The sequence below is a fragment of the Natrix helvetica genome, assembly GCF_964273705.1.
Source record: "Natrix helvetica genome assembly, chromosome: 2".
Taxonomy (NCBI): Eukaryota; Metazoa; Chordata; class Lepidosauria; order Squamata; family Natricidae; genus Natrix; species Natrix helvetica.
In genome coordinates, this window is record NC_138552.1 from 270,168,755 (window position 1) to 270,192,186 (window position 23,432).

The 23,432-nt window shown below is 43.5% G+C and overlaps 2 protein-coding genes across 6 annotated transcripts in view; one reads left to right on the forward strand and one right to left on the reverse strand.

The window, feature by feature from the left end:
* Window positions 1-10,912, forward strand: part of HADHA (hydroxyacyl-CoA dehydrogenase trifunctional multienzyme complex subunit alpha) — a 34,534-nt gene extending 23,622 nt beyond the window's left edge. The window contains exons 15-20 of the mRNA XM_081945926.1: window positions 95-235; window positions 2,039-2,107; window positions 3,134-3,329; window positions 8,659-8,773; window positions 9,646-9,791; window positions 10,465-10,912. Of these exons, the coding sequence (XP_081802052.1) occupies window positions 95-235; window positions 2,039-2,107; window positions 3,134-3,329; window positions 8,659-8,773; window positions 9,646-9,791; window positions 10,465-10,619 (822 nt within the window). The 3' untranslated portion in view covers window positions 10,620-10,912. The remainder of the gene's footprint in view (window positions 1-94; window positions 236-2,038; window positions 2,108-3,133; window positions 3,330-8,658; window positions 8,774-9,645; window positions 9,792-10,464) is intronic.
* A 1,570-nt stretch (window positions 10,913-12,482) lies between these two features.
* The window catches only part of GAREM2 (GRB2 associated regulator of MAPK1 subtype 2), a 34,467-nt gene continuing 23,517 nt past the window's right edge, over window positions 12,483-23,432 (reverse strand). For all 5 annotated transcript variants that reach the window (XM_081940354.1, XM_081940355.1, XM_081940352.1 and 2 more), the window contains 3 exons: window positions 21,616-22,809; window positions 16,586-16,749; window positions 12,483-14,987 (listed from right to left, as the gene is read on the reverse strand). In XM_081940354.1, coding sequence (XP_081796480.1) covers window positions 14,093-14,987; window positions 16,586-16,749; window positions 21,616-22,809 — 2,253 coding nt within the window. In that variant the 3' untranslated portion in view covers window positions 12,483-14,092. The remainder of the gene's footprint in view (window positions 14,988-16,585; window positions 16,750-21,615; window positions 22,810-23,432) is intronic.

Sequence of the window (23,432 nt, forward strand, 5' to 3'; positions counted from 1 at the left end):
ATTTGACTCTTTCTGCTTTGCAGCCTATCGCGAGAGCCCACTTGTATGTTGAGGGTCTTCATTCTTTTCCATTTTACCTTCTTGAATGCTTCAGGTGATTGGGATGCACTACTTCTCTCCTGTGGATAAGATGCAGCTGCTAGAGATCATCACTACTGACAAGACCTCCCCAGAAACAGCAGCTTCTGCTGTGGCTATTGGTCTCAAGCAAGGAAAAGTCATCATTGTGGTTAAGGTGATTGTGATTTTTATGAAAAATACAGAAGGCTCCCAGTGGAATTCTCACTTTGAGACAGAATGGCCAGGATTAAACTTTCTTTTTTTTCTAAATTGCCGCATGAGCAGGCTGCGACAAGACACAGTATCAGCCGTATTCTTCACCGGAAACTTACTGCAGATGCACAGGACTTTCACAAGAGCCAAAAAAAAAAAAAAAAGCTAATTTTCCTAGAAATTACAACAATAAAAATTAATACAAGCTAAAAAAAATTAGAAAGAATAAAGAATAGAAGCTGCAGAAAAGAAAAAATAGAAAAATGAAAAATAAGAATATGATAAAAAAATAAATATATAAAAAATAAATATATAAAGAAATAATTTCCCCTTTCATCAAAACAAGTATGAACAAGTTTAGTAGCTTATCACTTTCTCTTAAAATACAACTTTTTTTTCAGTTCTGTTGTAATTTTGAACAGTCATTAACTGAATGGTTGTAAGTCGAGGGTTACGTGTATGCAAACCAGGTGTCTTTTTAAAGATGCCAACAGTGGTTTGAGCAAGATAGCTTTTCCTTTGTTTCCCAGAACTCTAAATCTGTTGTCTTGTGGTCTCCTTGTAAGTAGCAACACTCAGTAACACTTATGGGTGATCTTAAGCTTTCTTCTTATTTGGAGAGGAAGTATTGAGATTTTCTACTCATCAGCTCTTAATTCCACTGTGCCATTCTTCCAGAGTCTTCCATTTCTTCCCTGGAAGGCGCAAAAAAGCCCATATTTGTGTTTTTTTTCTTGGTGGTACAAAATAATTTTTATACACTAATTATTTGTCTGCTTAACAACTTATGAGCTCTTGGAGAACTCACAAAGGTCAATCTGAAGTCAAAGCTTAACCCTTTTATATTTAGATGTAGAATAAAAATTACGTGCATAAAAACAAATTATATTAATAAATACGACATCCGTATTAGTTGGGATCTCAGACTAAATTCCTGTTCAGCGCATACCGCTGAAAAGTTGGTCTAAACAAAGTGTCTTTGCCACATGTATAGCCTCTAAATAGGAAAATACCCCGTAAATTAGAAATACCCTATAAATAAGAAGCCAACTTCCATTAAAGTGAATTGGTGAGGGAAAGCTAGTTAGATTATTTGCTGCCTCATCTTCCTTAGCAAACTGTTGTGGCCCAGCAGGAGCCATTGGAGCTGCCACCAGACTCCTGTGGACAGCGAGGGTCCCTATGAGTCGGCTCTGGAGGATGTGGAGGACCCTGGACAGGGTTCCGACTCCGAGCAGGGATCAGAGAGGCTGGTTGGCCACCAGGAGGCGCCTGAGGCATGGAGCAGTGGTGAAAGCCAAAGGGAGTGTGCTCCTGATGTCATGCCTTGGAGCAGTGGGGAGGAGACAAGGGACAGTAAGTCAGACGTCAGCAGTGAGTTGTTGTTGGATGCTCGTCACCGAAGGGCTAATAGGCGTCAGGAACAGTTGCGCAGTTACAGGAGGTAATTGCACTCAGCTGATGGTAATTAGACTCCTCTCCAGACTATAAAAGGACTGCTTGTGCACATGCCCTTTTGCAGAAGTCAACGCATGAACTAATGTGGGAGTACAGTCTTGTGAGCGTGGCAGGCTGGATTGCTGCTAATGCTTATCAGTCCGGGTTGTTATTAAGGCTTATCTGTGTTGGTTTACTGCCAAGGACCTGTCTGTCTGTCAATAAATCTTGTAAAGTATCTTTGGCTCGGAGTGTTTTGGTGTGGACGAAAGGGGAGGGGGGTTCAGAACAGCAAACCTATTTCATATTTTTATTTCCTCCTCCACAGGATGGTCCAGGATTCTATACAACTAGGTGCCTTGCTCCCATGTTGGCTGAAATTGTCCGTATCCTTCAGGTTAGTGTCCCTTGCAAACAGCCTGGGGTTCACGAGAGTCTTTTATGGATTTAAATGGGATGATACAGCTCCCCCCATTTCAAGTCCTACCGATAACATAAACAGTGTTTAAATTAACAAATAACATCAAATTTATTTTGAGTCAGAAATTGAATTTTAAGGCTATGTGGATTTCTTATGTTTCGTGATAATTATCGAATTCCATAAAAGGAACTTATATCAGTTATCAAATATGTAAATGGTACTTTGGAATTGCTTTGCCACCTACATTAGAGTGGATGAACAGATTCAGTTTTTTCAAAATGGTCAAGTCAGAATTCAAATCTAAGTTCTTGAAACAAGTAGTTCATGCTAGAAAAATCCTCAAGTATCAGCTAAAACAGTTCACCATGGAGGAAAGGCTCAATATTCCTACCCACTAGTATGTAGGAGTAATAATCAGTAATAAGAAGTATTTGGTTGCAATTGCTCAAATTTCCAGGAGTACAACTAGTTAGTATAAGAGGTGATTTACCTTTTCAAACTACCAAATCGTAAAATGATTGTTTATATATAAATGACACCAACATCAAAATTTGGTGTATAGTGTTTGTTCATTCAGACTACCACAGGAAATTGACAAGGTTCAGTAGAAAAATATAGTCCAAAAAAAGACCAAAAACGTTTACACAGAAGTGCACATAATTAGAAGGATACGCTCGGGTTCATTGGTTTTACTATTGTGGCTTTTAAATATACCCACCAAGTGAAACTGGGACAAAATAGGGCAACGCTAACCATTTATAGTCTTCCCATAAGTTATACACCTGGTTCATCCAGTGAGAAATCAGTAATTAGGGACACTATATTTACTCACTATAATTTGAGAGGGAGGAGGCAAACAGTCTTGCTCATATTGTTAATTAGTTGAGACAGGAAATTGCTGACTATTGCAAATTATCGAGCAGTCTAATCACCAGAATTTGATCTACCATCACCCTATTTCTTTCACCCAAAGCATTTTCTTTTTCAATGTGTCTTTTGCAGGAAGGTGTTGATCCTAAGAAAGTGGATTCTCTTTCCACTAGCTTTGGCTTCCCTGTTGGAGCTGCTACTTTGATTGATGAAGTTGGGGTCGATGTCGCCACTCACGTAGCTGAAGATCTTGGCAAAGCTTTTGGTGAACGATTCAAAGGAGGGGATGTGGAGCTAATGAAAGCCATGGTAGACAAGGGCTTTTTAGGTATGAGTTGCATGCTGGGGAAGTTCAATCTTATGTACTATCTTCTTCACTTGTTCTTCACATGTTCTTTGCTTCCAACTACCTCATGCCAGTGGCATGTCTGTGGATGGTTGTCCATGGGATGGCTTGTTCCCTTTAAGCCACTTCTCAAATCCAGCTACCACTCATTCTGCTCCTGTATATTGTATTTTTTCATGAAAAATAATTGTAACCTGTGTTTTGAGCCAGTCATACATAGCACAGATAGTCCTCAGTTTACAATTTGGTTCGGTTAGTGATCGTTCGAAGTTACAGTGGCACTGAAAAATGTGACTTATGACCATTCTTCACACAACCATTCCTTCACCCCCATAGTCACACGATCAAAATTCAGATTGTCAGCAACTGGCTCATATTTGTGAGGGTTGCAGTGCCCCAGGGCCATGCGATCGCCCTTTGTGACATTCTAACAAGCAAAGTCAATGGGGAAGCCAGATTCACTTAATTAGTGTTCTTAACCTAATGCAGCGGTTCCCTTAACAACTGTGGCAAGGAAGGTTGTAAAATGAGGCAAAACCCAATTAACAACCGTCTCATTTAGCAATGGAGATTTTGGGCTCAATGGTGGTTGTAAGTTGAGGACTACCTGTAAAGAATGGTATGACAGGACATTGTCACTTTTCCCCTATTACTTCCTTCTGCATGAAGAAATTGCTGGATCTCAGCTTTCTGAAATCAGTTTGAAAACAAAGATATGAGCCCCTGGAAAGATCCAATCTTTTCCCCCATTTAAGCCCTGTTTCCTTAGAAATCTGGGAGTTGAAGTCCATCCATCCTAAAATTGCCAAGGTGGAAAAATATTATTCTAAAAGTAATTTGGGCTATGGCTGAGTTAAACAGGTTTCCAATGACTTGGTCATGCCATGTACAGTAGAACCTCTGATCACGAAAGCTTCTGACCATAACCAAACCGACCAAAACTTTCCCCCATTTCCCCCAATTTTTTTTCCAGCAGCCAATTTCCCCTTTTGTGCCATTTTTTTGTAAGTGCCAAATTTCCTAAATTTGGTTTGGGTCATGACCAAATCGGTTTGCGACCAAAGTTATGGAATGAATTATGGTCGTGATCAGAGGTTCTACTCTATTCTGCTTTTGTTATTGTTAGGACAGTTACTACTATAGAGACCAGTGCATGAGTTAAGTCACTTATTCAACTTGTCAGAGCTGAAAGTCTTCATGGACTTCAATTCCCGTAGACACAATGTGGTAGAATTACTGTCGGCTACTACTGTTGGTCACAACAGTTTTTCCTACTTATTGTAAATTTGAGCAATTGCTAAACGAGGCAGTCAGTCAAGCAGACACTTGACTACCTCCCATTTCCCCCCCTCCCTTTGAAGTTACCATCTTGTTACCATCTAGACATTATTTACCATCTATTTACCACCTATTGCCTACCATCTTCCTCTGAAGTTACCATCCAGACTTTACTTACTATGATTGACTTACTATGATTTACCATCTAGACTTTAAGACTCTGGTCCTTTATTGAGACCCTAGCCCTGCCGGCTATGACCTATCAACTTTGTTTTATCAGTACCTTACCCTATTGGGACTTTTAATAACGTATTCGAGGTTAGACTTGCTCCGCCTGCGGGAAGCCCCTCTCTCGCAGGCTTGGCCCTTGGCTCTTTCAAGGGCCCGCCTCGAGGACGGGTTCGTGGACCCCGAGAGGTGCAGGAATCGGAAGCTAAGGGGATTTTTAGTAAAATGTTTTTTATCTTTTTTAGGGGGTCCCAGGGTGGGGGGGAGGGTTAATCAGACCGGGAGGAGGACCAGAGCCGGACAGACAGGTGAGTCCAGGAAGGACGGGGATGCGGTGGAGGGGGGGAATATAAAGGTCACGAAAGCAGAGGGTTGTCCTATTACAACGGTCGCGGGGAGGAGGGGATGCGAGGACAGGATAAGATCCCAAGGTCGGTTGGGAGACCGTGGCTGCTGGTTACGCCCGGTCGCTTGTACCAACCCCTGCAGTCTAGGTGGACAGGTGCTACAGAGCCAGGGCCTGCGGCTGATGCTTTGCAATGCAAGGTCTGTCACCAACAAGGCCCCCCTCATTAATGAGTTGATCTCAGAGGGGGAGCTAGACCTTGCAGGGATAACGGAGACCTGGTTGGGCCACGAGGGTGGTTTACCCCTCGTGGAAATGTGCCCACCGGGTTTTCGAGCATTCCATCAGCCTCGGGCCCTGGGTAAGGGTGGTGGGGTGGCGGTGGTTATGCGGGAATGTTTAGAGCCGAGGGAGTTCACTGTTCCTCAGATACCCGGGTGTGAGTCCCTTGGTGTGAGCTGGGGCCCAGGGAGGCAGTGGGGCTTGCTGATTGTATACTTGGCTCCTCGCTATGCATCAGCAGCCCTGCCCGAGCTCCTCGAGCTAATCTCAGCGACGGCAGTTGAGACTCCCAGACTTTTGGTCATGGGGGACTTCAACTTGCCGTCAACGGGAGCGGCTTCCGAGGTGGCTCGGGAGTTCATGGCTTCCATGACGGCCATGGACCTGACCCAATTAGTGCAGGGCCCCACTCACGAAGGGGGCCACACACTGGACCTCATTTTTGTATCTGAACAGTGGACGAGTGATCTGGGAATAGGGGATTTAGTTATCACGCCCCTGTCATGGTCAGACCACTCATCCCTCCGGCTGGACTTCCCTGGCGCTATCCCCCACCGCGAGGAGGCGGAACCAGACTCTATAAACTGGTACCGCCCCAGGCACCTGATGGAATCTGATAGATTCCTGACGGAGCTTGGGCCAATACCTGTAGCCTTGTCCCGCTCCCGTTCCGAGGACCTAGTGACTGCCTGGAATAGGGCGACGACTGGGGCCTTGGACCGGGTTGCGCCTTTGCGACCTCTCCTGCGGCATCGACCCACCCGGGCTCCTTGGTTTACTGAGGAGCTCAGGGTGATGAAGCGCCACAGGAGACGTCTAGAGAGCAGGTGGAGATCCTCGCGCTCCGAATCTGACCGAACACAGGTAAGAGCCTATTTGCGGACTTACCTTGTGGCAATAAGAGCGGCCAAACGTAGACATTGCGCTGCTCTTATTGCGTCCGCGGATAACCGCCCTGCCGCCCTGTTTAGGGTGACTCGCTCCCTTTTATCGCAGGGGGCGCGGGAGACACCCTTACAGGGTAGAGCAGAGGAGTTTGGGGAATATCTTCAGGACAAAATCGATCAGATCCGGAGCGGGTGGACCTCCGTCAGTGGACCAGACGAGCCGCCAACAGCGAGTCTTGAGAGACCATTCTGGGAGGAGTTTGACTCTGTTGCCCTCGAGGATTTGGACAGGCTGCGTGGACGGCTGCGACCCACCACTTGTTTAACGGACCCGTGCCCCTCCTGGCTGGTACTGGCAGCCTGGGAGATGACACGAGGCTGGCTCCTGGGCCTGGTGAGCACCTCACTGAGTGAGGGATACTTACCAACCGCCTTGAAAGAGGCGGTGGTGAGACCCTTGCTCAAGAGGCCTGCGCTCGACCCAATGGAGCTAGCTAACTATCGTCCAGTCTCCAACCTCCCCTTCTTGGCGAAGGTTGTCGAGAATGTGGTGGCGCAGCAGCTCCCACGACACCTAGACGAATCCGACTATCTAGACCCACGCCAGTCCGGCTTCCGACCCGGGCACAGCACCGAGACAGCCTTGGTCGCGTTGGTTGATGATCTCTGGAGGGCCAGAGATAGGGGTTGCTCCTCTATCCTGGTCCTATTAGACCTCTCGGCGGCTTTTGATACCATCGACCATGGTATCCTATTGCGCCGGTTGGAGGGGATGGGAGTCGGAGGCACCGTTTTGCGGTGGTTCGGCTCCTACCTCTCCGACCGGAAGCAATGTGTGTTGACAGGGGGGCAGAGATCGTCCCTGAGGCCACTCACTTGTGGGGTGCCACAGGGGTCGGTTCTCTCGCCTCTCCTGTTCAACGCATATGTGAAGCCGCTGGGTGAGATCATCCGTGGTTTTGGGGTTGAGTACCATCTTTACGCTGATGATACTCAGCTGTATATTTCAACCCCAAACCACCCCAACGAGGCTGTCGAAGTGATGTCCCGGTGTTTGGAAGCCGTCGGGGTCTGGATGGGGGACAACAGACTCAAACTCAACCCCTCCAAGACCGAGTGGCTGTGGTTACCGGCACCTCGGTTCAGCCAGCTGACTCCATCGCTGGCCATAGGGGGCGAACAATTGTCCCCTGTGGAGCGGGCGCGCAATTTGGGCGTCCTCCTTGATGCCCGGCTGTCAATGGAGGACCATGTGGCAGCCGTGGCAAGGGGGGCGTTCCACCAGGTTCGCCTGGTGCGCCAATTGCGCCCCCTACTGGACCGGGATGCCCTACGCACGGTCACTCATGCGCTGGTGACGTCTCGCCTGGACTACTGCAATGCCCTCTACATGGGGCTTCCCTTGGGACGCATCCGGAGACTGCAGCTAGTTCAGAACGCAGCCGCGCGGGTTATTATGGGAAGTACACGTTACTCCCACGTAACACCTCTCCTGCGCGAGCTGCACTGGCTACCTGTGGCCTTTCGGGTGCGTTTCAAGGTATTGATCACCATCTTTAAAGCGCTCCATGGCAGAGGACCTAGTTACCTGCAGGATCGCATCCTACCACACACGTCCCTGCGACCTATCCGCTCACACAGAGAGGGGCTCCTCCTGGTGCCGTCTGCTAGTCAATGCCAGCGGGCGACACCTAGGAGTAGATCCTTCTCTGTGATGGGCCCAACCCTCTGGAATGACCTCCCCCCAGACATTCGAACTACCACCGACCTCCGTTCCTTCCGGCAAAAGTTAAAGACTCACCTGTTTCAATCAGCTGGCCTGGCACTTTCTTAGTTTTACCTCCCGGGGATTTATTTTATTTTAGGGTTTGGGGTTTTAATTGTGATGTTTTAAGATTAGAATTATTTATTTCTTAGTACAGCCTATTTCCCCCTCCAAATGTATCTTAAATGTAGTTTAAATGTATTTAATTATTATGAATGATTTTATTATATTGACTGTACACCGCCCCGAGTCCCTTTTTGGGAGAGGGGCGGTCTAAAAATCTAAGAAATAAATAAATAAAAATAAATAAATAAAATAAAATGATGACTACCTCTAGATTTTTTAGAGAAAAATGGTGACTGAATTTTAGGATAGAAGGATATTTTCCCCACTCCCTACCCCGTTCTTCTTTCCAAAAGGTAGAGCATCTTTTTGAGCTTTCTTGTATTTATCTTTTCTGGTCAATGTTTGCCATTTTTTTATATTAAGCGCATCCTCACTACCTTCTTATCTTTCATTTGACAGGCCGCAAATCAGGAAAAGGCTTTTATCTTTACAAGCAAGGCGTAAAGAATCGGGATCTCAACAATGGAATGAATGAAATTCTAGAGAAATTCAAAATAGTTGCCAAGCCAGAGGTGTAAGTGGGATGATAAGAGAGGTTTCCTAAATAGATACAGCATTCCAGAATAAGGCCTGATCATTGGCTTTCATTATCCCCTGTATGCATATAAATTCATAACAGTTGCCGTATGGACTTAGAACATTGTCCGTTTAGCATAGGGGTACCAAACATGCTCGCTTCCTCACAGTGTCGTCATGTGATGTATCGTGGTTTTCTTCCCCTCGCTAAACTGGGCATGGACATGGCCAGTGCTTGACGCATCCAGCCCGCGAGTTTGACCGCCCTGATTTAGCACAATTTATTTTACTCTAACTGGCAATATTTCAGATAGATGGAGCTTTTCACAAAATTTGCTGTCAGAAATCTTTACACATTTTGCATGCAGAACATCTCAGAATTGCGCTGGGATCATCTGCATTGAAAAGCATTGAAAGCCTAGTCCATTAGTTTATATGGTTCCCAATAGAGTAGTACCAAATGCGGGAGAAGTGGAATTGTCTCTGGTGTGAATGGACGACCCCAAAGGCATCATCATTTGAGCATACATTCAGAGAAAAAATTACTAGGTCCAAAATTAGATGAATATTCCTTTGATGTATAAATCCATATCCATGTTGGTTTTCTCCTAAGTACTGCAAAATTATATTTTCAATTGGATCCTAGTCTGCTTTCAACCTGTGTCGTCCCCCCCCCCCTTTCTGCAAAATACAAAAAATAGGCTTTTGCCATCATCTGTTCTCTAAAATCCAGTTAAAATGAAGATTGCTGAGAATTAGCAGCCCTGCCACTGGATATTAGTCCCCACCCTTCTATGCCTCTCTGTTTCAGCTGCTGTGTTTCTGATCTAGCTGTGAGGATGGTTAATGAATTACTGCTTCCCTTCCCAGGTCCACAGAGAAGGATATCCAAATGCGTTTGGTGACTAGGTTTGTGAATGAAGCCATTCTGACCTTACAAGAGGGCATCCTCAGCAATCCTGTGGAGGGGGACATTGGAGCTGTATTTGGACTAGGCTTTCCACCGTGCCTGGGAGGTGAGTTTTGTCATTCAGCAAGGAATTAATCAACGTCTTTTCTATAGCTGAAGGGTTCGAAACAATAATGTAAAAAAATATTACAAGCACCTTTGGAAGGGGTAATAATTTGGGCTGCATTTTTTTTCCAATTGGTAATGTAGAATTGGTAGGAGGATTGCCTCGTTCCACAGTATAACTCCTTCCATAAAGAAATACTTCTTGAGCACTTGCAAATAGGCATTAAAATATTCAAACTACGGAAATCTTTCTTAGCAGCAACAATGCAATTTTGGCAACCTTGCAGTGTTCTTGGGGATTACCAGAAACTGGCAATAGCTGAACTATGGTTCCTATGCTTACTCTCCAGAGAGAAGTACAGGCATCCTGGTGTCCTCTGAATATGCTGAACTGCATTTCCCACCATTTCATGCCATTCATTTTGCTGTGTAAAGTTCTCTGTAGCTCCAGAGTTTGTAAGATCCAGCGCCCAGTTACATAGCGAATGTATCCATTCGTTATTCGCCTTCCAAATGATTTTTTATCAAAGACCTGCAGAGACATTAATGCTTGTAACCAAGGTATAATGGCAGTTGAAGCCAGCATTATGAAGTACTTTTGGCATAAAGACCCCATTGTTTAGGAAGTCTTACCTTCTCCTTTTCCTCCCTCACTTCTGTGAATGTTGTTGCAGGCCCCTTCCAATATGCAGACCACTTTGGGGCCCAGCAGCTCGTAGACTACATGAAGAAGTACGAAGATGTCTATGGGAGTCAGTTCACACCATGTCAGTTGCTGCTTGACCACGCCAAGGACTCCAGCAAGAAGTTTCACAAGAGAACTGCCTGAATTGGCATCTGCTAACCAAAAAAAAAGGGGAAGACCCACAAGACATCTTCGTATCGGAGGGCTGTGGGTTTTAACTCTTTTAAGTGCCTTAGTTATTTAGGCACTACTACTTCCTGGCCCACCCCTCATCAGGCTGAATGTTGATTTTCCCATTATCACGAGAAAGAATGGGGAAGTTTCTGCTCAAAGTATGGTACTTTTCAGGCCCATTGCAAGGAACTACTCATCGGAAAACAGATGTAGCTTGCAGAAAATTCATAAGAATAAATTCTAGTGTATTATTCTGTACATAATTTTGTCATTCATTCAGGGTTAGAACTGCTGCTGAAGTGTTACGTGGCTAAAACAAGGTTCAGTTGAGGCGGAAACTTCTGAGGAATTCTATGCTCTAATACGATTAGTTTATCAAAGATCATTTGAAGATCTCCAGAGCAATCTGGAGAGCCCACCACTTAAGTTTAAGTCTCCAATAAATCGGGATTTTGCTAGTACTACTAGAGTTCATGAAGTTTTACATACAATTTTTGTGCTATATCCAGGACAAAACACAAATTATGAAAGATTTGCACAAAATATACACATGCATCAAAGCAAAAACACGATGTGTATAAATGAGTGAACAAGCAAAATCTATTCAGTGGGCATGCATTAGCTCACAAAATAATATCTATCTGTTCATCACATTCCTCTAGGACTCATGTTTTTTCTTTTTCTTATGCATAAACACAAGGTTTAACATTCTATTTTTATTTTTTCAGAAATGCATTGTAATGTAGAGCTAACCTTGACAATATAGTGTTGGAGGCAATATAATTAAATTCATTGGGGAGAGCTTGTAGCTTGAGGGCATCAATAGGCAGCTGGAGTGTATTGGCAAATCATGTTGAAGACATTTAAGTTAAATGAATGGAAGTTGCCCAAGGATCTTTACTGAGACTGGAACAAAAACAATATGGGTTGGAGCTGAGGAAGCACACGATACAGCATTATTGAAGAACATTTTTTTAAGGGGGGGGGGGTGTGTTTGCTAAGAACTCCAAAAGCATCCAAATTAGGACAATCAGCATTACAATCCAAAAGTAATTCCATGTATGGAAATAAACACTTGTCAAAATACTGAAGCAGATGAAGGCATCTTTCTCCAGCCAGATGCTTTAAATAAAACAAATCAGCCTTCAAGCGATGGGGATCCAGCAGACTTTGCCTTATTTTGTATGTTGTCGGGGTGGGGGAGGGGAGGGGAAGCCTATCTTTTCAGTGCCAGTTGCTGGGGAACATAAGCAGGAGTGCAGTTGTGTGTTAACCTTACTTGAAAGCATCTTTGAGGTTATCTCATTGTGCGAAGACACTTGGACAAGAGAGGCTCTTAATCTGATGTAGCATGATTGCTTTGGTTCGTTCTCTTCCCATTTTTTGTTGAAACCAGCTGATACTCTAGTAGTAGCTGTTGTTCAACAGCAACTAGAGCAGGGGTGTCCAAACTTGGGAACTTTAAGACTTGTGGACTTCAACTCCCAGAATTCCCCAGCCAACCATGCTGGCTGGGGAATTCTGGGAGTTGAAGTCCACAAGTCTTAAAGTTCCCAAGTTTGGACACCCCTGAACTAGAGTCTCCAGCCTCCTCCGGTCTGCAGCACACTACCAGGTCTTGAGCCATTCAGAATTGCTGCAGAAATGGCCGAGCATGTGCGCATCCCTACTTGTGCAAATAGCAGCCAAGCGCATGCATTCTCCATTTGCACCAGCAGGTGCTCGCCGCTCACATGAAACCATCCCCTCTCCCACCCAGGCCAGAAAGGTTGGGAAACTCTGCTATAACAGATATTCAGTTTCTTTCTGAACAACATATTCTAGGCACACGTTTTTAAATAAATGTTTATTTGATTATTGCAGTACTAAAAGTAGAAATGAATACATTGAACTCCTAGGCTTAAACCATTTAGCCCCATTTTCAGCTAAAAACAATTGTGAAAGTTGTGGTCGTCTTAGGAAACAGGCAGTTGCTGCTGAAATGTAGAAAACTCGAAAATAGTAGGCAGGCAATAACACAATGAAATTGCCAGGAGAAAGGAGGAAGATTAGTAAAATATTCCTAGAGATTTACAGGGGGAGTTGTTTTTTTTTAAAAAAGCCCACCAACTGCCTATACATTATACTAAGGTGCAGTAAATAACTGCCATTCCCCCCCCCTCCCCCCCAAAAAATCACACACACCTGGTTAGGTATAGTAGGAGCAAATTACATGAAACTGTCACTGGGTGTTAGGGAATTTCTGCATAGGCAAAACTAGGCTGCCCAAATATTCCATAATTTTAGTGCAGAAACATGAAATTTAAGCCGCACACAGTTGTTACGGTTTTAGCCCTTTCCGCAGTGCAAAGGTGCTTTTAAAGTTCAAGTGTTTAGGAAGGTGGCCTTAGGCAGTGTCAGCGTTCTGTGTAAAAAGAGCAGAATCATCAAGCTTTTACACCCCTGCAGCCCTTTGAATTGCAGGTGGGTGGACACCACTGTCAGCATTACAAACTGATTTTGCAGAATTAGCACTTCTAGGTTACTCTAAAATCCTTCTTTTAAGCCCATTCATTTTCTACATGCAGGATGCTTACTCCACGGGGCAACATTGAAATTCGCCTGCACGTGAGAATAGGGCTCTAAGCAACGTTGTAAAATACAAATTTGACACACAGACATTTTAATCTAGACCCCCAGATTAAGGATCAGGGTTTCTAGGGCAGAGATTGCCAGGTTGAGTTCTATCCAAACCTCTCTCAGCTATAAAGTTGCCTACATCTCATGCCAAAGGCTTAAGTATAAAACCTTGTGAGGACATTTGGGGAAAAGAAATGCAGATATACTTGCTCTGTGTGTGTGTGTGTGTGATAAGTCACTGCTGTTACTTCCTTCTATATCAAGAGTCCCCCTCAAATTGTTTGCCCCCAAACAATCATAAGGATACATATTCATTATCTTACTAAAACAAACCCACCTCCAAGCTAATATTATGTGAAACAATCAGAAGATGAATAGGAATGTTATCATAGGAAAAGTAGGCAGCTTGGCTCTGGTGATTCTGAGACTTGGCCAGAAAGGGAACATGTAACCCTCTTCCCCCAAATTGGCTATGCTGCTTTCCTCCTCTTCCACACTATCAATGCAAGAAATTACGTAAGGCAATAACTCTCCTTGCTAATCTTGGCACAATGGGAACTCATCATTCACATGCAACTGTTGAGGCTTCTGTTTTGCTCTGGTTTCTAATTTGCCCATTTCCATAAAAGGAAATGTGCACCTTCTTGCCAATTTCTTGTGTTGGTTTGTGGTTAAAACACAAAATCCTGCGTTGCTCTTGGGTTCACATCCTGCGATCATTTTTGAGATAACGATAGCTGCTTTGGCCTCTCTCCTAGTTTTATACTTGGGGGACAGCCTGAATCTAACTCCTGCAATCCACAAAGAAACTTTCCTTCACCTGTCTAGATCTTGGGCCTCCAGCCCTTGATGAACTGCATTATTTTTTTCACTTGAAGTTTGGTAAGATGAAAATCCTCAGACAGGATCTCCTCAGTGAGTTGTACAAAGATACTACCATCGATGCGTTCCCGAGCAAAGAAGCTGACCACATCCTCAGAGAGGCCGATGAAGCGCAAGGACCTAGATACCTCCTCAAGTGACAGTGCGGATAAGTCACCGGGAGGCTGCCAGGGTGAGCCATCTCCATTCAGACGGGCAGGAGGTGCCTCAATGACCCCCTGAGCCAGATAAAGGTGGGTGATGCCACCTTCGGAGCCATGAACAATGGTGGATGACAAAGGGGCTACTGACGTCCGAATGACAATATTTTCAGCCGTGTCAAAGGGTTTCGATGAGCGAGGTGGTGGTGCAGGACTACAGTGCCCCTCCGGGGAGGACGTGCCTTCAAAGAGGTCAAAAGTGTCTATGGAAGAGGCAGTTGTCTTCTGCCAATCAAGAGATTCCAACCAATCGGAGGAGCCAGAGGAAGCTGGACTGGAAGAATATGCTGGATTGGAGAAGGGGTTAAGAGCACCAAAGGGAGCAAAGCGTTTCTGTGGAGGGGGAGGCTTCAGGCGAGGGCAGCTATGGTAGCTCTTGATGGCGTTGGCATCAGTGCTCCCCAGCAGAGGAGTGGATCTCCCAGTGGCCACGCTTGAGCTTGGGTCGTTACATGGCCAAGGGTCAGACCAGGAAGGCATCTGAGCAGGTGGGGCCTGAGATGGCAACTGTGCTTGAGGGCTGGCCAACTGCCGACTTGTGGATTCCCCAACTTTGCAGTCACTCCATGTGCAGGGATAGCAATACAAGGAGTAGGAGTCCGGAGACGGGGAGCAGCTGCCGCTTCGTGGCCTTGAACTGGCAGGCAAAGAAAACAAACGGCATCAGAGTTAGCTCAAGTGAAATGGGATTTGCAGCTCTCTGATCATAAATCTGGAGCAGATCAGTGTCTTAAAACCACAGAGGACAAACCCAGCAACATCTAAATATGTGCACCCCACCTCCAGAGTTTTGCCAATGCATTGTTCCAACTTCCTTAATTTGAAAAACCTTGTGCTCACTACTCCAAAGACATCCTTGCTTGACGACAAAGAAGGCTAAGAGACATTCCATGCACACTGAATATGCAGTTTCCATAGATTTAAGCATATACAAATCTCTTAAAAAGTGAAAAAGTACCATAATCCATCCAATATTGCTTGTTATTATCATTTTCATTCAACCTCTTCTAACTCTGGAAGTTTTTTCCCAATCGAGTATATTGTTAGGTAAAATTTAAATGTTGTTGTTAGTTGTGAAGTCGTGTCCGACCCATCGCAACACCATGGACAACGTTCCTCCAGGCCTTCCGTCCTCTACCATCCCCTGGAGTCCATTTAAGCTCATGCCTACTCATGTGACTCCATCCAGCCACCTCATTCTCTGTCACCCCTTTCTTCTTTTGCCCTCAAAATATAGATGCCAGGGGTCAAATGGAAAACAAACTGTACTGCCCCTTTTCATTTGTTTTTTTTCTGAGACCCACAGAAAGTTCAAAAGCGCCACAGCCCATGATGCTAGAAAATTTAGCCTTCTGTTAAAGTTTTATGCAAAAAAAGAGAAAGAAAACACATTTCCATATTTACCAGGAAATAATAAGATTTTTAATCCTGAGAGTTAATTATACAATATAAATAATACTTTTCCTTCAGGTTTGGCTGTTTGCTGAATCTGTTGTTTCCTAAGCAAATGTTCTAAAACAGGGGTGTCCAAACTTGGGAACTTTAAGACTTGTGGACTTCAACTCCCAGAATTCCCCAGCTGGCTAGGGAATTCTGGGAGTTGAAGTCCACAAGTCTTAAAGTTCCCAAGTTTGGACACCCCTGTTCTAAAATGTACAATATTATGGAAAACTTAATTATATGTAACAGTATCAGGCGCATAAAGTATCTTTCCATTGAAGAAAAGCATGGCTTTGATAAAAGGAGCTATGCCTCCCCATCATTGTGGACTATGTGTTTGGATTCTCCAAAAATCTTCGTAAAAAACATTGACCTTTTATTCCCACGGCTCACGGTAGGAAGATTCTATGCTTCCTTTCTGACTCCTGAGAGTGCCTGTGTAAAAGGTCAACCAACAAGAAAAGTTCTACTCATATGTTATTTCTTGCTGTTGCACACAGCATGCCTGCGCATCTCCTGAATCTAGCAATAGCAAGTGCACAGCTGACTCATGCAGCCAGTTCAGTGATAAGGAAGATCGTTCAAGGCCTCTGGATCCCAGCCCAGAAGTCTATACTTTAAGACTTCATTCATAATAATATTGTGTCTTACAGTACACCAAGACGATAAAGCAAATGCCTTTAAGCATATGTGGTACTTTGTTCTCCCCATTCTCATCTTCCCAACTGAGTTCCAACAAGGAAGGCTATATCTCACAACTCCCTCTATAGAAGCCATCCCAATTCCATCACTCACATGTCATGAAGTCCAGATGAGTAGTATGAGAGGTTGGCACTGGGTGATACTGCCGCTTGGAGCTTGGGGAAGCGCAGAGGCATTGGAGGGCTGGAGGTGGCCGATGTGTGGGCACCACGTGGTGGCACAGGGGGAGCAACAAGCAGACGACATTCCTCTCTCACCTATGAAAAGATTGGGGGTAAGATGGTTATTTGTTGGGGTGATGGACCAAATACAATCCAAGCTATTTTCTGAAGTAGATTCATATGTGCATATATACCTACAGACTTAAAACGGCATTTTCCAAGACTTCAAGCAGAGCTATACAACACTTTAGGAATTGGATGTTTCCAAGCCTGTTTTTTCCAAGGTTACATGAAAAGATCTAGAGGTGATTCAACTTCCTGCCAATTACCCCTTGCTTTTTTCCTCCCTTGGATTTACTTCTAATCTTCACAAAATAGAATGGAATGAAAATTATGGGACATAATTTAACCAAGGTATATGAAGTTACATACTTAGCTGACCAGAGTTGTTTCATAGTGAGAGGGTACCATCGAAATTTAATAAATAAATAATTAGGGGGAAAACGGGGGGAAAGAATGAGAAAATGGATTTTGGAAGATCGGAAGACTGCATTGTGGTCCTTTCATGCCATATACTAGGTCAATGTGGCGGATAACATTGCCTGTCAAACTCATGTCTGGACTGTCTTTAAGATCCAATCTGTAATGTTTAACAAATTCTACCAGATCAAACTATGTGTCTATCCTACAGAGAGCTAGAAGATTGGTTTTTTTAAAATAAAGGCTGTTAATGTAGAAAGTGCCCATGTAGAAAGTCTTCAAATAGATGTTGATGGAGAGGGATTGGCAAAGTGATAACACAAGGTAGCAGTTTCATTAATCCAACATGCAAAATGCTGAGAAGAAACTAGATAAGAAATTATGATGACATAAGAGAGATGGCAGGCTCCCTTTCACTGGTTGTGTTGAAGCAGAGGATATGTAGTTTTGGATATTTTAATTTATATATCTACACTGAGCAAAAGATTGGGTTCAGTGATCTAAATTTCCTTTTGTAAGGCTTTGTACATCCAGGGAATGGTGTGGATGTTTCAAATATGGGAAGGGAAGTAGAAAACACGGGGAGCACGAAGATTCGTTAAAAGGGAAATCAGACATTGTACATTACTGAAACACAGGAATAGGAGATCAAGCTATAAAACTATATCTTCAATATAAAATTATAGATGCATAGGGCTTTTCCAAATAGTGCACAATTTTACAGTAATCAGTCAGGTTCTAAATTTACACTGAGAGAACCATCAAAGAGTCTATAAATAAATAAAGGTCTACGTTTGCAAGAAATGCTTGGATATTAACTTTGAAAATACTATTAGCAGAGATTACAGAATTTGCTAGTCCTTTAAGGAAGATATTTCACTGCAGGTAAAAAAAGAACTGAGTACCCATTATTTTAAGCAGGACCACACTACATCCAAATTCCATTCTTAAAAAATAAATAAAGATAAAACTTTTGGAGGTTATAGCATTTGCAGGAAATTATCTGAAGTGTACAGGTAGATGAGTCAGAACCTAAACAAGAAACGCTCAGCTGCTTTCTGGTCAAATGGATGATCTCTATAGCACCGAAGTCTCTATAGCACAAAGTTGCAAGATTTTTTAAAAAAAAGGATTAGACTCCACCATATTTATTTATACAATGGGGAATAGTGATATTGTTGAATGAGACCTGTACAACAGGTAAGGAAAAGCTCTGTGAGCCTTGAAAACTGAAAAAAAACCACCTGACAGTTCATATAGTAAGATTTATCAGCTAAAATCTACCAGCTTTGAACAATTTATATCATAAATCCCATCTTCTTCAGAGGCATCAATGATGATGGTTTAAAACAGAAATGACAGAGAATTTCCACTAGAGTGAATGTCATGCTCTTAGAGTCTGTTCCAGAACTAAAGACAGTGAAGAGCCAGTTATGCATGGGACTCATCTATAGTCCAACAAATACAGTACAAGCAGTGAGGTTGAACATTTATGGATAGAGTCTTAACTTATTAAGATAAGAAGCCAACATTATACAGAAGACTTGAGAGAGACCCAGGGAAGATTTGTCTGTTGGCCATCAATCTAGGATTCTATGCTGTACTGCATACCCCATGACTAAGAATCTCTTGTCTTATTGTGGTAGACTTCCATGCTAAAGATAAGAAAGACAAGAGATGAAAGAAAGATCATCATGGAATTGAGTTATTAAAAGATGAACTTGGACCACAAAAAGAAACAAAAAAAGAAAGCAAAGTATTACTAATTCGAAAGTTTTATTATTAGCAGCAATTTATTTTTTACAGTTACTCAAGACTTTGTCAGATTCTTTTCTACTTGCTTATAATACTGTCCACATGTATATTTCATCTGTCTGTAGCAGTATCTGTCTTTTTTGCTTTTGTGTCTCCAAGTCCGGTCACTTTGGACATCAATTTGATATATGCATCTCATCCAATGACAGAGACAATAGATAGTCCAGTAGCTCAAGGTACAGTGGTTGCACATGTACTTGGATGGTCTCAGAAAGCTGGATCACCATCAGCAAATAAATTGAGACAGGGAATAAACAATACCCTAATCAAGCAACCACTGAGGAAGAAGCTACCTGACCATTAATTGGCAGGGCATGCTATTATATACAAACAGCCAGCAAACCCCACTCTCCCTCATACTGATGTAAACAAGTGTGGAAATGAAAGAAGGAAACAAGCTCAGTGTGTTCTGTATTTTCTAGAACCAGAATGTCCTTAAAAACTAGCAACCGACAGATTGATCAGTACATCACATTCTCCTCTCTCTCTCTCTCTCTCTCCCCTCCCTCTCCCTCTCCCTCTCCCTCTTTCTCTCACACTCAAAGATCCTCATATTATGTCATAATAGAATAGAATAGAATATGGACAATAAGTTAGAGTTCAATAGCTCTTCCAAACACACTTCCACACAAAAAAAGAGCACAGTAATTCAAATGTTAGTTAACTCAATAAATATATGAACAAAATTTCCTTATACTAAATGGAGGGCTGAACCAGATGGACACTTTTAAGTCAAAGTTGCATGTTATTTAAAAACAAAACAAAAACATTGAGCTGCCAATGAACAGGAAGTTCCATAACAAAGGTCTAATCATTTGAAAAGAAGCTGCACTTTGGAAAAACTGAATTATTACCATAGCAACCAACCAATTTGTGTGTGTGTACACGCGCGTGTATATCTATGCCTATATCTCTATCGCTATATATCTCTATCATAAATATTCATATAAAATGCATTTTACACATTTAATAACTCATTTATGTATCCAAAGGATTACCCTCTGCATACATCAATAAGATATAGCAGTCATGGGGAAAACCATAAGAATTAAAGTTTATAATGAACCAAGGAAAAATAAATTAAAGCCAAAGCAATACTGATGCCGAAGCAGCTTCAGTAGCTATGGAATGCTAATTAATTACAAGAGAAGACGGGGAGTTGATCAATATGAGGGAACTCAATGAAATGAGGTGTCCCCCTAAAAATGCAGTCCTTCTTTTCATTAAACTAGACATACCCAGTTTCTGCAACCGTTCTTCATATGTTTTAGCCTCCAGTCCCCTCATCCTCTTTCTTGCTCTTCTCTGCACTCTTTCTAGAATCTCAACTTGTGTAAAGATTGTCTTTACACAACCAAAATTTATGTTGCTAAGTGAGAAATTTGTTAAGTGAATTTTGCCCCATTTTACCACTTTTCTTGCCACATTTCTTAATTAAATCACTACATTGGTTAAGTTAGTAACACAGTTGTTAAGTGAATCTGGTTTCCCATTGAATTTCCTTTTCAGAAGTTTGCAAAAAGTGATCACATCACACAGGGACACTGCAACCGTCATAAATGAGAGTCAGTTGTCAAGCATCCGAATATAAATCACGTGACCTTGGGGATGCTACAATGGTCATAAGAGTGAAAAATGGTCATAAGTTATTTTTTTCAGTGCCGTTGTAACTTCAAACAGTCACTAAATAAATTTACTAGATATGCCACTGAAGAAAGCCAAGTTATAGATCAGGGGTGTCCAAACTTGGGAACGTTAAGACTTGTGGACTTCAACTCCCAGAATTCCCCAGCCAGCTGGGGAATTCTGGGAGTTGAAGTCTACAAGTCTTAACGTTCCCAAGTTTGGACACCCCTGTTATAGATCTAACAAATAGCTACCGTAATTTTACAGTTAAACTATGCAAGACAGTAAACAGTATAAGAAATACTGTTCAATAGCAATAGGATGTAGGCTTTATATACTGCTTCATACTGCTTTTACAGCCCTCTCTAAGGGGTTTACAGAGTCAGCCTCTTGCCCCCAACAATCTGGCTCCTCAGTTTATCGACCTCGGAAGGATGGAAGGCTAAGTCAACCTTGAGCCTGGTGAGATTCAAACTGCCAAATTGCAGGCAGCCAGGAGTCAACAGAAGTAGCCTCCAGTACTTCATTCTAACCACTGTGCCACTCAATCAATTTCCACACTTCAGCTCTACCAAATGACCTCAAGGTTCTAGTTTTATGGCAGAGTGGCAAAAACATTTCCCAGTCTTTCCTTTTCATATCTGTATGCACCATTCTCTACCTTAAAATACACTTATTATAGTATGCTTTCTTTATAAAGGAAGTGCTCAAACTTTCAAATGTGTGCAGTGACAAAAACTGTTAGCAACATTCCAAATGTGGTTAGATTACGGATTTTTATAAAGGATTTATAGTAATATATTTTAATTCATTTTCTAATAATCTTCAGGATGGAAGGTTTATCCATCTACATCTCTACATGCAGAATTTGTCTAAAGAAGCAACGTGCACTTTTAAGTGTGTTTCCCTTCCCTGGATGACAACAACTTTCTTTGACAGTTAATTCAAATTAAACAATAAAACACACATTCATTTATGAGTGAGTTGCCCTGGCGGCAGTTTCTATTTTCCATCAAACTGTCCACTACCTGAATCTCTTACCGCTTCAGATTTAGGTGGGACTGGGGGAGGAGCATCTGTGTTAAGGTCTTCCTGCGGCAGGCCTCGATGGCAAGGTGAGCCCCCGAAAGAGATAAGATCCCGCTGGCCCTTGCTGGCATTCTCCAGTCCAGGAACAGTGCTGCTGGATTCAGAATGCGTCTCCGGGTTTTGATTAGTCCACAATTCTTCATACGGGAGCTCTTGAGTCCGGAATGTGGGTTCCACCCAATCAGGTGTCATGTATTCACGCTCAGAATCCAACGGATCAGAAATAAGGCTGGAAGGCTCTCGGTGAGAGGGGAGAAGCAATCGTTGGGTCCTCCCTCCTTGAGAAGGATCCTGGCAACTGCTTTCAGAGGCGGCATACAAGCAAAGGGAGAGGCGCTGAAAGGATTGGGCCAATTCATCATGGCTGTAGCCCTGCAGGCAGAGTCGTACATGGCGGGGGCTGGCACACTCTTCTGAGAAGTCTGGCTTGGCCTCCCGCACAGCCTTGGAATATTCATTGGGATTGAAGCATTCCTGGCAGAGGGCAGCAGTTTCTCGTAACAACTTCTCCAGTTGGGGGTCTCCGCCTACGCGCAACATCCCCTCCGGCAGCAGAAAACGGGGCATGTCTGTGAGCAGGAGGAAGTGGAAGGGAGCCACTTCGTCCTTGCGGAGAATGCAGCACAGCACCACTGTCTTAGAGACAATGCTCACCAGCTTGTAACAGTGGCCCTCCCGGATGGCGTGCAGGTCGTAGGGGTTTCGAGGCGGCCGGCTGGGCACAATCACATTGACAGGAAGTCGCACCTTCTCGATGATACTGCGAATGGTATGCTCCCCCTCCTGCATCTGCAGCTCCAGCGGTGAGCGAGTGCTGAAGCGCCCTTTGCACTGGAAAGGCAAGCTGAGGCTTTCGTTGGTCCGATGGTTCATGCAGATCAAGCAAGGCATCTTGCCCTTCAACTGTTTGCCGCTGCCCCCACCAGGGTTGTTGCTGCCACCGCTGTTACCACTGCCGCCGTTCCCACCGCCAGTGCCGGGGACGCCTGCTTTGCCCAACTTCCGCAGCAACGTGTTCAAACGCGACTTTTCCTTGGCGGCTTTTGCGCACAGAATCTCTGCCTGGCCCATAAGTGTTAGTTCATCTCCTGCATGCAGCGTGAAATTGTATACTTCACTGTCTTCACTGAACTCGCCTGACACAACCTGGGAGGAGCCAATTGGGGGGGGGAAATAGGTAGATAAGAGGCTTAACAAGGAGAATTCTACAACACGGAGGGTGAGGAAAGAGGGTTTCTGTGATACAAAAGCTACTGCTGTGCTCTGCCATAACATGAGCCATGGAGAAAAAGCTAAAAGGTGGATTTCTGACATTGTGTGTGCTGTATATGAAAGAAAGAAGTCCAGGTAGTCCTCGACTTACGATCACAATTGTGAGCCCAAAATTTATGTTGCTTAGCGAAAAATTTCTTAAGTGAATTTTGCCCCATTTTACGACTTTCCCTGCCACTGTTGTTAAGTAAATCATTGCAACTGTTATGTGAATCTGGTTTCCCCACTGACTTTGTTTGTCAGATGGTTGCAAATGTAATTGTCATAAATAGGAACCAGTTGCCAAGCAACTGAATTTTGATCTTGTGACAATGGGGATGCTGCAACAATCACAACTGCGAAAAACGGTCATAAGTCCCTTTGAACGGTCACTAAATGAACTGTTGTAAGTAGAGGACTACTTGTACCATGGGCCATCATTTGGGGATGACAGACTTCATCCCACTCAGGGGTTCTTGAATTGTATCTATTTGATCAAAAAGGGGCAACAGAATAGG